This window comes from Heterodontus francisci, chromosome 18, assembly GCF_036365525.1.
Source record: "Heterodontus francisci isolate sHetFra1 chromosome 18, sHetFra1.hap1, whole genome shotgun sequence".
Lineage (NCBI taxonomy): Eukaryota > Metazoa > Chordata > Chondrichthyes > Heterodontiformes > Heterodontidae > Heterodontus > Heterodontus francisci.
Genome location: NC_090388.1, coordinates 66,721,292 through 66,738,494, shown reverse-complemented (window position 1 = coordinate 66,738,494; position 17,203 = coordinate 66,721,292). Strand labels below are relative to the sequence as shown.

Below are 17,203 nucleotides of genomic sequence, written 5' to 3'. Positions count from 1 at the left end.
GTTCCATTGGCCAAAGAATCCAGAACAAGAGGACACTGATTTAAGGTGATTGGCAAAGGAAGCAATGGCGATGTGAGGAAAAACTTTTTTTTACACAGCGAGTGGTTAGGATCTGGAATGCACTGCCTGAGAGTGTGGTGGAGGTAGATTAAATCAAGGCCTTCAAAAGGGAATTGGATATTTAGTTGAAGAGAAAAAAGTTGCAGGGCAATGGGGAAAAGGCAGGGGAATGGGACTCGTGAGCTGCTATGATTCTGTGATTTGTTGTGTACAAGAGCTTTTCCTGACATTGCCTCTAGTTCTTTTGCCAATCATCTTAAATGTGTGCCGTGTGGTTATTGAATCTTCAGCTATTGGAAACATTTCTGTTCATTTAGGACTGTCAAGTGGACCAAGTATCTGTGGGTGAGCAGTTGGGTAAGAGTGATCATCGTATCTTAAGATTTAGACTCATAATGCAGAAAAGCAAGGAACGATATAAGGTACAAGGGCTAGATTGGAAGAGGGCTAATTTCAATACGATGAGAAGGGAGCTAGTCAGGATAAAATGGAACGAAAAACTGACAGAAACAACTGTAACGGAACAATGGGTTACCTTTACGGAAGAGATATTCAGGTACAGGCTAGGTACATTCCAACAAGGATGAAAGGTAGGGGATCCAAAAACAGGGCTCCCTGGATGACGAGGGAGATAGAGGTTATGATGAAACAAAATAAGAGGGTGTATGATGCATGTCAGGAGAATCCTTCAAGTGAGACCCAAACCAAATACAATAAGTTGAGAGGGGAGGTGAAGAGGAAAATAAGACCGACAACGAGAGAATATGACAATAGAATGGCAGTCAACATAAAAGGGTAACTCAAAAATGTTCTACCGGCATGTAAATAGTAAGTGGGTAGTAAGAGGTGGAGTGGGACCTATTATAGATAAAGAGGGTACTAGAAAGGCTGGCTATGCTTAGGGTAGATAAGTCACGTGGTCTGAATGGCTTGTATCCCAGGTTGCTAAAGTAAATAGGGGTTCAGATGGAGGAAGGTCTTTCCATAATCTTCAAATCTTCCCAGATATGGGGGAGATGTCAGAGGATTGGAGAGTGGCAAATGTGACACCCTTATTCAAGAAAGGATCTAGGGACATTCCAAGCAACTACAGGCCAGTTAGTTTAACATCAGTGGTGGGTCAAGTTTCAGAAACAATAATCAGGGAAAATATCAACAGGCACTTGGAGAGGTTTGAGTTAATTGAAGAGAGCCAGCACGGAATTGTAAAAAGACTTGACTAATCTAATTGAGTATTTTAATGAATTAACAGAGAAGGTTGATGAAGGAAATGCGGTGGATGTTGTCTATATGGATTTTAAGAAAGCATTTGATAAAGTACGACATAAAAGGCTGGTTAGCAAAATTGAGGCTCATGGAGCAGGAGGGTCAGTGTCCAACAATAAGGATTAATATGGGATGAGATCAGTACATTAGTGAAAGAGGATCTTAGATCGAGGGATCAAGATGCAGAGTCAGTTTGGGTGGAGCTGAGAAACAGCAAGGGGCAGCAAATATTGATGGGAGTTGTTTGTAGGCCACCAAACAGGAGTGGTAATGTTAGGACAAGGTATAATTCAGGAAATTAGAGATGCATGTAACGTTAGTAATACAGTAATAATGGGCGACTGAAATTTACATATAGAGTGGGTAAACTTAATCAGCACTAATGCTGTTGAGGATGAATTCCTGGAGTGTGTACGAGATGGGTTTCTGGAGCCGTGCGTTGACAAACCAATAAGTGTTCAAGCTATTTTAGATTTAATATTATGTAATGAGAAAGAGATAATTAATAACCTTCCTGTAAAGGAGTCTTTGGGACATTGTGACCATATTGTGATAGAATTTCACATTAAGTTTGAAAGTGATACAGCTCATTCTGAAATTAGAGTCTTAAATCTGAACAAAAGAAACTATGAAGGTATGAGGGGCAAGTTGGCTATGGTGGATTGGGAACATATACTAAAATATTTGACAGGCAATGGCTAGTATTTAAAGAAGAATTACATGGTCTACAACAGATATATATTCCTCTAAGCCACAGACACCCAGTGGGAAAGGTGAATCAACCGCAGCAAACAAACAAAGTTAAAGATTGCATTAGATAAAAGGAAGCGGCTTATAAAGGTTGCTAGAAAAAGTAGTAAGCCTGAGGATTTGGAGCAATGTAGAACCCAGCAAAGGATGACCAAGAAACTGATAAAGAAAGGGAAAAGAGAATATAAATGCAAGCCTGCGAGAAACATAAAGGCAGACTGTAAAAACTTCTTTAGGTATGTAAAAAGTAAAAAAATAGCTTGGACAAATGTGGGTGCATTACAGGCGGAGACAGGAGAATTTATAGTGGAGAACAGGGAAATGGCAGAGCAACTAAACAATTACTTTGTGTCTGTCTTCATGGAAGAAGATACAGAAAATCTCCCAGAAAGTCTTCCAATATTAGGCAACCAAGGGACTTGTGAAACTGAGAAACTGAAGGAAATTAGCATTCGTAAAGAGGTAGTACTTGAAAAGTTAACTGAATTGAAGGTTGATAAATCCCCTGGACCAGATGAGCTACATCCCAGAGTGTTGACTGAGGTGGCTATAGAGCTGGTAGATGCATTGGTGGTTATCTTTCAAAATTCTATAGATTCTGGAAATGTTCCTGCAGACTGGAAAGTAGCAAATATAACCCCACTATTTAAGATGGGAGGGAGAGGGAGAATGGAGAACTACAAACCTGTTAGTTTGATGTCAGCAGTAGGGAAAATATTAGAATCTATTACAAAGGATGTGATGACTGGACACTTAGAAAATAATGGTAAAATTGGGCAGAGTCAACATGGATTTATGAAAGGGAAATCGAGTTTGAAAAACCTGTTGGAGTTTTTTTGAGGATGTTACTTGTAGCATTGATAAAGGAGAACCAGTGGATGTGTTGTATTTGGATTTACAGAAGGCATATAAGGTCCCACAAAGGAGGTTAGTAAACAAAATTAGAATACATGGCATTGGGGGTATTATATTAGTATGGATTGAGAATTGTTTCACAGACAGAAAGCAGAGAGTAGGAATAAACAAGTAATTCTCAGGATGGCAGGCTGTTACTAGTGTGGTACCACAAGGATCAGTGCTGGGGCCACAGATGTTCACAATCTATATAAATGATTTGGATGTGGGGACCAAATATTATAATTCCAAATTTGTTGATGACACAAAACTAGGTGGGAATGTAAGTTGTGAGGAGGATGTAAGGAGGCTTCAAGGGGATTTGGACAGGCTAAGTGAATGGGCAAGAACATGACAGATGGAATATAATGTGAATAAGTGTGAAGGTATCTACTTTGGTAGAAAAAACAGAGACAAAATATTACTTAAATGGTGAAGGTTGGCAAGTGTTGATGTCCAAAGGGATATGGGTGTCCTTGTTCTTGAGTCACTAAAAGCTAGTATGCAGGTATGTTGGCCTTTATTGCAAGTGGATTTGAGTGCAGAAGTAAAGATGTCTTGCTGCAGTTGTATAGAGCCTTGATGAGACCACACTTGGAGTGTTATGTACAGGTTTGGTCTCCTTATCTAAGGAGGGATCTACTTGCCATTGAGGGAGTGCAAAGGAGGTTCACCAGACTAATCCTTGGGATGGTGGGATTGTCTTGTAAGGAGAGATTGCAGAAACTGGGCCAATATTCTATCGAGTTTCAAAGAATGAGAGGTAATCTCATTAAAACTTAGAAAAATTGTTATAGGGCATGATAGGGTGGATGTAGATTAGATGTTTCCCCTGACTGGTGAGTCTAGAACTAGGGAACGTAATCCCAGAATAAAGGGTAGGCCACTTAAGACTGAGATGAGAAGGAATTTCTTCACTCACAGGGTGGTGAATATTTGGAATTCTCTACCCCAGAGGGCTATGGAAGCTCAATCATTGAGCATGTTCAAGACAGAAATCGAGAGTCCAGAGGCTGTATTGCCTGCCTGGTGCCAGGGTTCGGGACATCTACTCTGGGCTAGAAGGAACTTGCAGTAGGAGGGGATGGATCCAGTTGTCGTGGTCCATGTGGATACCAATGACATAGATAGGACTAAGAAAGAGGTACTGCACAGGGAGTATGAACATCTAGGTGCTAAATTAAAAAAACAGAACTTCACAGGTAATAATCTCTGGATTCTTACCTGAGCCACAAGCAAATTGGTGTATGGTAAATAAGATTGGAGAGTTAAATGCATGGCTCAAAGTCTGGGAGAAATGGGTTTTGATTCATGGGGCAGTGGCACCAGTGCTGGTGAAGGTGGGAGCTGTACAATTGGGATGGTCTTCACCCAGACTGTGCTGGGACCAGTGTTGTGGCGAGTCATATAACTAGGGCGGTAGAGAGGGCTTTAAACTAAATAGTGGGGACAAGGGATCAAGTGAGAGAAGATAAGTTAAATTAAAGAGAGAGGATAAGGCAAGACAGCAAGGTAGCAATAAGGGAAATAATAATCAGAGCATGGCAGGAAGGGACGGAATATACAAAATTAAGAGTGTGCAAGCAGCTAAGGCTAGAGTTGCGTAAATAGTAAAAAGACAGAAATGCAGGATCAGTATTGGAATGCGTGTAGCATTCATAACAAAACAAATTAATTGTTAGCTCAAATAGAAATAAATATGTATGATCTGATAGCCATTACAGAGACATCGCTGCAAGATGACAAAAACTGGGATCTGAATATTCAAGGGTACCTGTCATTTCGGAAGGACAGGAAACTAGGAAAAGGTGGAAATTAGCTCTTTAATTAAGGATGGCATTAGTCCAATAGAGAGATTTGACCTTAGTTCTAAAAATCAAGATGTAGAATCAGTTTGGGTAGGGCTAAGAAATAGTAAAGGTAGGAGGTCACTTGTGAGAGTAGTTTATAGGCCTCCTAACAGTAACCACACTGTAGGACGGGGTACAGAGGAAGAAATAATGGGGCTTGTGAGAAAGTTACGGCAATAATCATGGGTGATTTTAATCCACATATAGATTGGATGAATCAGATTGGCAAAGGTCGTCTGAATGATGAGTTCATAGTGTGTTTTCAGGACAGTTTCTGAGAGCAGCACGTTCTGGAGACAACCAGAGAGCAGGCTATTCTAAATCTGGTAATGTGTAACAAGACAGGATTAATTAATGACCTCATCATAAAGGTGCTCCTAGGTAGCAGTGATCACAATTTGATTGAATTTCACATCTAGTTTGAGGGTGAGAAGAGTGGATCTAAGACTAGTGTTTTAAACTTAAATAAGGGTAATTATGAGGGTTTGAAGCCAGAGCTGGCTGAAGACAAAGTAAAATGGGAAATTAGGTTAAAGGATAGGTCAGTGGAGATGCAGCAGACATTTAAGGAGATATTTCATAACAGTCAGCAAAGATACATTCCAGTGAGGAAGAAATACTCTAGTAGGGGAAGAACAAACCATCTGAGGCTAACCAAGCAAATTAAAGATAGTATAAAATTGAAAGAAATAGTGTACAATTCAGTGAAGTGTAGTGACAGGTTAGAAGATTGGACAGAGTATAAAACAAAGCAAAGAATGATGAAAAGAATACTGAGAGAGAAATTAGAGTACGAGAGAAAGCTAGCTAGAAATATAAAAATGAATAGTAAGAGATTCTATGGGTATTTAAAAAGGAAAAGAGTAAGTAAAGTGAGCGTTAGTCCTCTAGAGAGAGAGTCTGGGGAGTTAATAATGCAAAGTAAGGAAATGGCGGAGGAACTGAACAGATTTTTTGCATCTGTCTTCACTGTAGAGGATACAAATAACATCCCAGAAAAAATTGTGATTCAAGAGGTGAAAGGGAGGGAGGAACTTTAAACAATTACCATTGCCATGGAAAGGGTACTGAAAAAATTATTCTAAAAGCTGACAAGTCCCCAGGTCCTGATGGTCTTTATCTTAGGGTCTTAAAAGAAGTGGCTGCTGAGATAGTGGATGCATTGCTTTTAATTTTCCAAAATTCCCTAGATTCTGGAAAGGTCCCATCAGATTGGAAAATAGCAAATGTAACTCCACTATTCAAGAAAGAGGAATACAGAAAGCAGGAAACTACAAGCCAGTTAGCCTCACATCTGTCATAGGGAAAATGATGGAATCTATTATTAAGGAGGTTATAAGAGGTCATTTCGAAAATCTCAATGCAATCAGACAGAGTCAACATGGTTTTGTGAAAGGGAAACAAATTTATTAGAGTCCTTTGAGGAAGTAACAAGCAATATGGATAAAGGGGAACCTGTGGATGTGGTGTACTTGGATTTCCAGAAGGCATTTGACAAGGTGTTGCATCAAAGGTTACTAAACAAAATAAGAACTCATGGTGTAGGGGGTAACATATTAGCATGGATAGAGGATTGGTTAGCTAACAGGGAACAGACAACATATAATGGGATAAATGGGTCATTTTCAGGCTGGCAAACTGTAATTAGTGGAGTGTCACAGGGATCAGTGCTGGAGCCTCAACTATTTACAATCTATATCAATGACTTGAATGAAGGGACAGAATGATTGGTTGCTAAATTTGCTGATGACATAAAGATGAGTAGGAGAGTAAGTTGTGAAGAGGACATGAGTCTGCAAAGGGATATAGATAGGTTTAAATGAGTGGGCAAAGATTTGGCAAATAGAGTATAATGTGGGAAAGTGTGAACTTGTCCACTTTGACTGGAAGAATAGAAAAACAACATATTATTTAAATGGTGAGAGATTGCAGAACTCTGAGATGCAGAGGGATCTGGGTGTCCTAGTACACGAAACACAAAAAATTAGTATGCAGGTACAGCAAGTGATTAAGAAGGCAAATGCAATATTGTCGTTTATTGCAAGGGGAATGGAATATAAAAGTAGAGATGTTTTGCTACAGTTGTACAGGACATTGGTGAGACCACATCTAGCATATTGTGTACAGTTTTGGTCTCCTTACTCAAGAAAGGATATAATTGCATTAGAAGCAGTTCAGAGAAGGTTCATTCAACTGATTCCTGGGATGAGAGGGTTATCTTATGAGGAAAGGTTTGACAGATTGGGTCTGTATTCATTGGAGTTTAGAAGGATGAGAGGTGATCTGCTTGAAACGTATATGATCCTAATGGGATTTGACAAGGTGGATGTGGAAACGATGTTTTCCCCTTGTGGGAGAGACTAAAATAAGGGGTCTCCCATTTAGGACAGAGATGAGAATTTTTTTCTCCAAGGGTCATGAGTCTGTGGAACTCTCGTCCCCGGAGAGCAGTGGAGGCAGGGTCATTGAATGTTTTTAAGGCAGAGGTAGACAGATTCTTGACAAAAAAGGGAGTCAAAGAATTTCAGGGGTAGGCAGGAAAGTGGAGTTGAGTCTACAAACAGATCAACTATGATCTTATGGGATGGTGAAGCAGGTTCGAGGGGCCGAATAGCCTACTCCTGTTCCTAGTCCATATGTTCGTATGATATATTTCTGGAGACTAATGACTTCAAGGGCTATGGAGATAACACGGCAAAGTGGCATTGAGGTAGATGATCAGCCATGATCTAATTGAATGGCGTAGCAGGCTCAGCCAGCTGAATGGCCTACTCCTGTTGCTTTGTTCCTATGTTCCAATTGGATAAAAAATTGTCTTAAGGACAGAAAACACAAGTCGTGTTTTTCAGAATGGTGGATGGTAGACAGTGGTGTTCCCCAAGGGTCAGTACTAGGACAGCTGCTTTTTTGCTATATATAAATGACTTGGATCTTGGAATATAGAGTAGAATTTCAAAGTTTGCTGATGATACCAAACATAGATGTGGCAAACAGTGAGGATGATACAAAGTGCCTGCAACAGGACATAGACAGGCTAGCAGAATGGGCAGACAGGTGGCAGATGGAATTTAATACAGACAAGTGTGAGGTGATTCATTTTGGCAGAAAGCACCGGATGAGGCAATACAGACTTAATGGTACAGCCCTAAAAAGTGTGCAGTAACAGAGGGACCTGGGATTTGCAGGACTTGTGGAGAGATTAGTTAGCAAATCATATAGGATCTTGGGCTTCATAAATAAAGGCATTGAGTACAAAAGCAGGGAAGTTATGCTGAACCTTTAGAAAGCTCTGGTTAGGTCCCAACTGGAGTATGGCGTCCAGTTCTGGTCACCACACTTTAAGAAGGATGTGAGGGTCCTTGAGAGGCTGCAGAGGATATTTGCCAGAATGGTTCCAGGGCTGGGGGATTTTAGTTACAAGGTTAGGTTAGAAAAGCTGGCTCTCCTTGGAGCAAAGGAGATTGAGGGGAGATTTTATAGCGGTGTACAAGATTATGACAGGCATGGAAAGTTAGACAAGGAAAAACTGTTCCCATTAACTAATGGTACAAGCACTAGGAGCCACAGATTGAAAGCTTTAAGCAAGAGATGCAGGAGGAATGTAAGGAAGAACATTTTTACACAGCGAGTGGTAATAACCTGGAAATTGGTGCCCATGAGGGTGGTAGAAGCAGAGACGAGCAATGATTTCAAAAGGAAATTGGATGGGCACTTGGAGGAAATAAACTTGCAGGGCTAAGGGGATCAAGAGGGGGTGTGTGACTGATTGGATTGCTCCTTGGAGAGCTGGCATGGACTCGATGGGCCGAATGGCCTCCTATGTCATATATGACTCTATCTGAACCATTCATGATTTAAAACACCTCCATCAATTCTCCTATTAGCCTTCTCTGCTCTGAGGCGAAAACCCCAGCTTGTCCAGCCTATCCAAGCAATTGTAATCCCTTTAACCTGGAACCATTCCAATAAATGTATTCTGTATCCCCTCCGAAGTCTTTATGAACTTCCTGAAGTGTGGTGCCTGGAATTTGACACAATATTCCAGCTGGGGCCAAACTAATGTTTTATACGGATTTACTATAACTTCCTGGTTTTTCCATTCTATGCCTCCATTTGTAAAGCCAACAATCCTGTGTCTGTTACTAACTGTTTTGCTAAACTGTCCTGCCATCTTCAATGATTTTATGCACAAACCCCCCCAGCTTTCTCTGTTCTTACATCCCCTTTAAAATTGTACCATTTAGCTTATATTGCCTCTCCTCATTCCTTGCACCAAAATATAACACTTCACACCTTTCTGCATTTACTTTCATATGCCCTGTGTCTGCCTATTCTACCAGCCTATTTGTGTTCTCTTGAAGTCTATTGCTAGCTTCTTCAATGTTTTTTACACTTCCAAATTTCATGTCATCTGCAGTTTTCAAAATTGCGCCCTGTTTCCCCCAAGTCCAAGTCATTAATGTACATCAAAAATAGCAGCTGTCCCAGTACTGAACTCTGGGGGACACCACTGTACATCTCCTTCTAGTCCAAAAAACAGCCATTCACCACAACTCTCTGTTTTCTATCACTCAGCCAATTTTGTATCCATACAGCTCCTTGCTTATGTGGTAAGTGGCAGCATTTCAAAATCAATTCATTGTCTGGGGTTTACTATTCACTATGAGGATGTTAAAGACGCTGTATAAAAATATAAATGGAAGTTCTTTCTTCACTTGGTGAAGTAGTTGCCCCCACCCCCGCACCCCCACCCCCCCACCCTCCTAACACCCTTCCTGTCCAGAATGGAAATCATTGGTGCCATTTAGGTTGTTAGAGCCTTCTGGTAACACCATGAATTGATGTACATTGAAATCAAAGCACAGTTATCAATGGAGCTGATATATTTTGAGCAGTAAATGGTTGTAATTTTACATAGAGTGAAGGTTCAAATTCTTTTGCAGAACCCTTTTTAAATATAAAAATATGTGCTCAATACAGGTTTTGTAAATAATTGGAATTGAACCCATCTGTTGTAGCATAACACAGTTCTAATTTTCTGCTTTTCTTAGAGTCGACTACACAACAGTCAATGTCCAACCAAGCAGCCATCAACACCTTTATATTTGGAAAGCTGGTGAAGGACTGTGAACACACTCTTAAACAAGGGGTAAAGCATTTAATTAGCAGTTGTGTGAACTGAATGTTATAACAATCAAGAAAATATTGAACGGTCCAGGGCTCTTTTGTCTGGAAAAGAGAAGGCTGAGGGGTGACCTGGTAGAATCCTTTAAAATTATGAAAGGGTTTGATAGATTAGACATAGAGAAAATATTTCCACTTGTGGGGAGACCAAAACTAGGGGTCTTATATATAACGTGGTTACTAATAAATCCAATAGGGAATTTAGGAGGAACTTGCTCACAAAGCAGATACAATGTGAAGCTCACTACCATGAGGAGTAGTTGAGGCGAAGATGCATTTGAGGGGGAAGGCAGGTAAAGGCAGGAAGGGGACAGGAATAGAAGGTTATGTTATTTGGGTTTGAGAACGAGGGGTGTGAGGAGGCACGTGTGGAACGTAAACAGCAGCATTTAGCTGAATGGCCTGATTCTGTACTATAAGTTTTATATAAGGTGAGAAGTGAATGATTAGGGATGAAACTTTTCATTGTACTGTGACAATATCAAACAGGCTTTTGTTCCCTACAGTGAATGGCCAATAGACCTGTCAAGTCTAAATCATTAAGAATGAGATTCACTCTTTTTTTTGAGGTATCTGATTCTGAAAGTCAATCATAGCTCCCTTTGTTTTTACTAGCTAGCAATCTGTCTCTCTCTCTCTCTCTGATTAGAAATTTTCATCCTCCCATTTCTCTGTTGTCGATAGCTTTGCTCACCACATTCCACACTGAACAGAGAATACCACTGTAACCTGTCGGTGTTCACATTCTTTGCAGAATTTATAAGAGCATGGCAGGCTGCCGGAAAGATGGATCCGTGCAGCTAAATATCATGGAGATAAATTCCGCAACATTAAATAAGGTTGCAGAATAATATGAGAGCGCTGTAGATTGCAGTGAGTGATTTTTTTGCTCCACTTCTGTTTTTAAAATAAACCTTAGATGAGAGGCCAGTGCTCAAATTCATTGTGTCGAACAGTCTACCACAAGAAGAAAACTGTCAGGACAGAAAAAGAATTGCACCAATAAATCATTATCTTCTGACTTGATTTATAAACTGTTTTTGCATAACTGCCTTCTACAATGCTGTAAACTCTTCAGAAAAATAACTTAGACTAAATTTAGGCTATCAAGATCTCTGCACTTTTTTGTTGCGAAACCTAGAAAGGGGCCAAGGTCTATATTGCTGCATAAAGGGTAAAAGAGATGATTAATTCAGGTAGTAGTGTTTAACTGATACCAGATCTGGAAAAAGTCCTGAAGATTGTATCCAAGCCTTGGAAGGACTTGAACTTTGAAAGAGTTAATAATTTTAATGGGGAGAAGGAAGTGTTTTTGTTTGGCACCAGAAGGGGAAATTCAGCTTCTGAGGAGTTGCTTCAGCAGTGAAGAAAATGTAGAAGTTCCATTTGTGATCAAAGGAACAGTAAGGCAAAATGTCGACAGGTAAAAGAAGTATTCAGGTTGAAGCCATTAATGGGAAGAAGTGGACATAAATTGAAAGGATCAAAATTTTGGTTGTCTGAGATACCTCAAAAAGAGATCAGACTGGTTCAACCAATGAACTGGAGGAGCCCTAGAAGTGATGGATAATTTAAGAGATAGCTTCCATAACTTCTAAAATGTCAAAATAAGGGTAAAAGGGCAGCAGTTAAAAGGACAAGAGGGATCATCCTTCTTGGGAATTGGATGATCAACAAATTTTTATGCAGGAGGAAAAGCAAATTAGGGCAGAGAATGAAGAGGCTAATAGGACAAGCACAGAAAAAGAAGCTGTTACACCTTGAGGCTTAACTGCAAGACTCCTCGGACGCTAGTGTGAAAAACGACTACTGTAAGCTCACTGTATAGAAACCAAAGTGTAATTTTTGTTCAGACAAGTAACATTGACCAAGAACTGAGCAGAAACCCTGCTTGCTGTAATTCAGTCATTGAATTAACATGAAACTTCTCTGGTTCCCCTAGCTTTTGGGGAGTGAATGAGTAGATGCTTTATCAGACCATGTGACTTATGCTGTGAAGCATGTATCAGCTTTATTAAAAGGTAGTGTTGAACAGTAGCAGACAGTTAACACAGCAAATTTCACTTCTTTACAGTATTTCAAACTTGTGCCTCCTCTGTGATCCAAAAATAACAAAAGAACAACAGTTTTTCTCAACCAAACACAGGCTAGCATCAGGAACATACCTTAGTCCATATACACAGAGTCTCCATCTTTTTATCTTTATTGACCCAGAAGAACCAAGGAATTGGGACAATGCTGCCAAGGACATAATTCTTGCAAACTTTGAAGACCCAAACTGGGATACAGGAAAACAAAGGGTGTTTTCCATCATTAAACTGAGCTTCTCAAATTAAAGCAATGGCCCAACCAGTTAAGCTCCCAGTCTATTTGCATTTCACCTTAAGTTGCTTAATTTCTGTACGAAACAGGCAGTCTGTGCTCATTGGTTTCTGCTTGCTTTGCAATCAAAATGTATCTGCATAGGAATAATACTTTTGAAGTAACATTTTGGCAAACAGCAATGTGTATCCTCTTCAGTGTGTGGAAAGCCTATTTAGTGACCTAGCTATAGCTCATAAATATGGTTTGAATTGATGTCTTGAGGATAATAGGAGGGATATCATGACCACCACAGATCTTGTTAGACTCCAGAGAGTGGATCTCCAGCATACTCACTGGGCATAAAACTGGTGATTGGTCATAATGGGTCAAACAGAATGAAGCAATGGAAAGATATCCTTTACCAAGGTTATCAAGATTAGAATTGGAGGGAAAAGTGAATCAAACAAGCCAGTTTTCTCTGAGTGTTAGAAACTGTGCCATCAGGATGGTCAAATATATCTAAATGCCATGATTTTATTTATGACCAAAAAGCAACAAAACTGCAGATGCTGCAAACCTGCAACAGAAACAGAATACTGGAGACATTCAGCAGGTTAGGCAGCATCTGCAGACAGAGAAGGGGAGGGAACATTTTAGATGTGAACCCTTTATCAATACATGAGTTTTGATGGAGGGTCCACAAGTGAAAAGTCAACTCCTCAGTTCTCTCAACAGATGCTATCTGACCTGCTGAGTGTTTCCAAGGTTGTATTATAGATCTGGGGCACCTCATGACTGTCTGGAGAGGTGCAATGTGGGGGAAAAAAAATTGTAGTTGTTCCTGATTGGTGTCAATGATTAGTCGCCTTCAGTGTTGTCAGCAATTAACAGAGCACAGGCTTTTGTGACTTGTTACTAACACAGGGTTTGCGGTATTCTGGCTAAATAAGAATGCCTGTGGTATTTTAGAATGATGCCGCATCATTAGCGGGGAGCTCAGAGCACATAGTTTGAATGTTATTGTAGTTTAGCTTCTGGAGCTCAACCTACTGGTGACTGCTGAGGAATAAGATTTACAGAATCAGCATTTCCTTTTGGCCTCTGCCCCTATCAGTATCTGCTTGCTGTTGATGTTTCTTTTTCCTTTTGAACTTAATGGTGTAAGTCACTCCTGTGGTATAACATATGTTATTCAAATACTAAAAGGAATTTTGAGCTGAGGGTAAACTATTCAAAAGCCTCTTAGGTTATAGAAGTACGTTTTGATAATGCATTATGAGGGGGTTGTCGAGGCTCAGGGCCTCAATCCGGCCTCGGTCGCCCTTCCGCCGTCACAGCTGGGAGCCGGGAAAGACGTTCCACCGTGAGCTGGATGGTGACCACGAGCACAGCGTCAGCCTGGAGGACAACGATATCGAGGAGGCCTTGCAGGCTGTGGGCTGGCCAGCTCGCCAGGGTCGCAACCCCTGCCGGACACCTCTCCCCTCCCCCCTCGCACCCCCTTCCCCCCACTGCCTCCCCCTTCCCCCCACTCCCTCCCCCCTCGCACCCCCTTCCCCCCACACCCCCTCCCCCTCGCACCCCCTTTCCTGCTCCCCCCTCACGCCCCCTTCCCCCTCACACCCCATTCCCCAACCCCCTCCCCACTTGCACCTCCTCCCCCCTCACACCCCCTCCCTCCTTGTACCCCTTCTCTCCCCCCCCCGCCCCCTTCCGTCTCCCTCCATGAAATCGCACAGTTTACTTGCTAGGGCCCCTGCTCAGGGATAGGAGCTTAACAACCCCACTGCCTTGGAGACCAAGGCTAAGGGAGTAAGCCCTAACAGAAAATCCGGAGCAGAACCCCTAAGGTGGTCATGTGTCACCTTTGGCTTGTTTCCGGCAGTTCCTACAGCCAAACGTCATGCTCTGCACTCCTTTGGACCCCACTCGGAAGGCCGAGGCATGCACCATGGAGAGGTCAGTCCGTAGTTGCCCCACAGCGACCAAAACAACCCGGAAGGCAGCAGTTACGGGTTATAAGTCCAGCTGAACTGGCGTAGAGATTGGGCACCACGGGTTGCCTTTGTTGGTGGGAGAGGTCATCGCATCTCACTGGAAGCTACCGCCCGCCTCAAACCGGGCAGCCTCCGATCAGAAAGGTTCTGTCCTGCCACAGTCCACCTGCTTTAGTGGGTGCTTGGAGCTCAGGGTCATTGCCCGACAAGTGGACTGTAACACCGCACCAAACAGCACGACCAAAAAAGGAAAGAAGGTACCAGCCCTTTGTTTTGTAAGCTGGAACGTCAGAACTATGTGTCCTGGCCTGTCGGATGACATTACACAAATCAACGACTCTCGGAAGACCGCCATCATTAACAACGAGCTCAGTCGACTCAATGTGGACATTGCAGCACTTCAGGAGACACGCCTCCCTGCGAGCGGATCTCCAAGTGAGCAAGACTACACCTTCTTCTGGCAGGGTAGGGATCCTGAAGAACCAGGACAGCATGGAGTGGGCTTCGTCATCAGAAACTCCATGCTCAGCATGATAGAGCCACCTTCAAATGGTTCGGAACGCATACTGTCCATCTGACTGCTCACCACCTCTGGTCCAATACACCTCCTCAGCATCTATGCTCCAACACTCTGCTCCCCACCTGAAGTTAAAGGCCAGTTCTACGAGGAACTCCATAATATCATTCGGAGCATTCCCAATATCGAACATTGGTTCCTGCTGGGGGACTTTAATACCAGGGTTGGGGCCCACCATGACTCATGGCAGCCTTGGGCGCTATGACATTGGAAGGATGAATGAGAATGGAGAGAGACTGCTGGAGTTGTGTACCTATCACAACCTCTGCATCACCAACTCGTTCTTTCATACTAAACCCTGTCACCAGGTTTCATGGAGGCACCCAAGATCACGTCATTGGCAGCAACTGGACCTCATCGTCACAAGGCAAGCCTTCATAAACAGTGTTCAAATCACACGCAGCTTCCACAGTGCGGACTGCGACACCGACCGCTCCCTGGTGTGCAGCAAAGTTAGACTCGAACCAAAGAAGCTACATCACTCCAAGCAGAAGGGCCGCCCACGCATCAACACGAGCAGAATTTCTCATCCACTGCTGTTACATAAGTTTCTAAATTCACTTGAAAAAGCTTTTCAAAACACTCCTGCAGGGGATGCAGAGACCAGGTGGGCCCACATCAGAGACGCCATCTATGACTCAGCTATGACCACCTTTGGCAAACGTGAGAAGCAAAATGCAGACTGGTTTCAATCCGACTTTGAAGAGCTGGACCCTGTCATAGCCGCTAAGCGCATTGTACTGTTGAACTACAAGAAAGGCCCCAGCGAGTTAACATCCATAGCACTTAAAGCAGCCAGAAGCGCTGCACAAAGAACAGCCAGGCACTGTGCAAATGATTACTGGCAACACCTATGCAGTCGTATTCAGCTGGCCTCCGACACCGGAAACATCAGAGAAAATATGATGGCATTAAGAGAGCCTTTGTGCCAACCATCAAGAAGAGCGACCCCCTCAAGTCTAAATCTGGGGACATGATCACTGACCAATGCAAGCAAATGGACCGCTGGGTGGAGCACTACCTAGAACTGTACTCCAGGGAAAATGTCACTGATACCGCCCTCGATGCAGCCCAGTCTCTGCCAGTCATGGATGAGCTGGACGAACAGCCAACAAAATCGGAACTCAGTGATGCCATTGATTCTCTAGCCATTGGAAAAGCCCCTGGAAAGGACAGCATTACCCCTGAAATAATCAAGAGTGCCAAGCCTGTTATACTCCCAGTACTCCATGAACTGCTTTGCCTGTGCTGGGATGAGGGAGCAGTACCACAGGACATGCGCGATGCCAATATCATCACCCTCTATAAGAACAAGGGTGACCGCGGTGACTGCAACAACTACCGTGGAATCTCCCTGCTCAGCATAGTGGGGAAAGTCTTCACTCGAGTCGTTTTAAACAGACTCCAGAAGCTGGCTGAGCGTGTCTCCCCTCATAGAGTCAGAGAGAGATACAGCACTGAAACAGGCCCTTCGGCCCACTGAGTCTATGCCAACCAACAACCACCCATTTATACTAATCCTTCATTAATTCCATATTCCCTACAACATCCCCACCATTCTCCCACCACCTACCTACACTAGGGGCAATTTACAATGGCCAATTTACCTATCAACCTGCAAGTCTTTGGCTGTGGGAGGAAACCGGAGCACCCGGTGGAAACCCATGCAGTCACAGTACGGCTTTCGAGCGGAGAGATCCACCATTGACATACTGTTCTCCCTTCGCCAGCTACAGGAGAAATGCCGCAAACAACAGATGCCCCTCTACGTTGCTTTCATTGATCTCACCAAAGCCTTTGACCTCGTCAGCAGACGTGGTCTCTTCAGACTACTAGCAAAAATCGGATGTCCACCAAACCTACTAAGTATCATCACCTCATTCCATGACAATATGAAAGGCACAATTCAACATGGTAGCTCCTCATCAGACCCCTTTCCTATCCTGAGTGGTGTGAAACACGGCTGTGTTCTCGCACCTACACTGTTTGGGCCTTCTTCTCCCTGCTGCTCTCACATGCGTTCAAGTCTTCAGAAGAAGGAAGTTTCCTCCACACAAGATCAGATGGCAGGTTGTTCAACCTTGCCCGTCTTAAAGTGAAGACCAAAGAACGGAAGGTCCTCATCAGGGAACTCTTTGTTGATGAAGCTGCATTAACATTCCACACAGAAGAGTGTCTGCAGAGACTCCTTGACAGGATTGCGGCTGCCTGCAATGAATTTGGCCTAACCATCAGCCTCAAGAAAACGAACATCCTGGGACAGGATGTCAGAAATGCTCCATCCATCAATATCGGCGACTACGCTCTGGAAGTGATTCAAG

General features: G+C 42.8%; 1 protein-coding gene across 3 annotated transcripts in view; it reads left to right on the top strand.

Moving 5' to 3' along the window:
* The window catches only part of pot1 (protection of telomeres 1 homolog), a 399,782-nt gene that overhangs the window by 103,317 nt on the left and 279,262 nt on the right, over nucleotides 1–17,203 (top strand). For all 3 annotated transcript variants that reach the window (XM_068050910.1, XM_068050911.1, XM_068050912.1), the window contains exon 4: nucleotides 9,872–9,969. In XM_068050910.1, coding sequence (XP_067907011.1) covers nucleotides 9,872–9,969 — 98 coding nt within the window. The remainder of the gene's footprint in view (nucleotides 1–9,871; nucleotides 9,970–17,203) is intronic.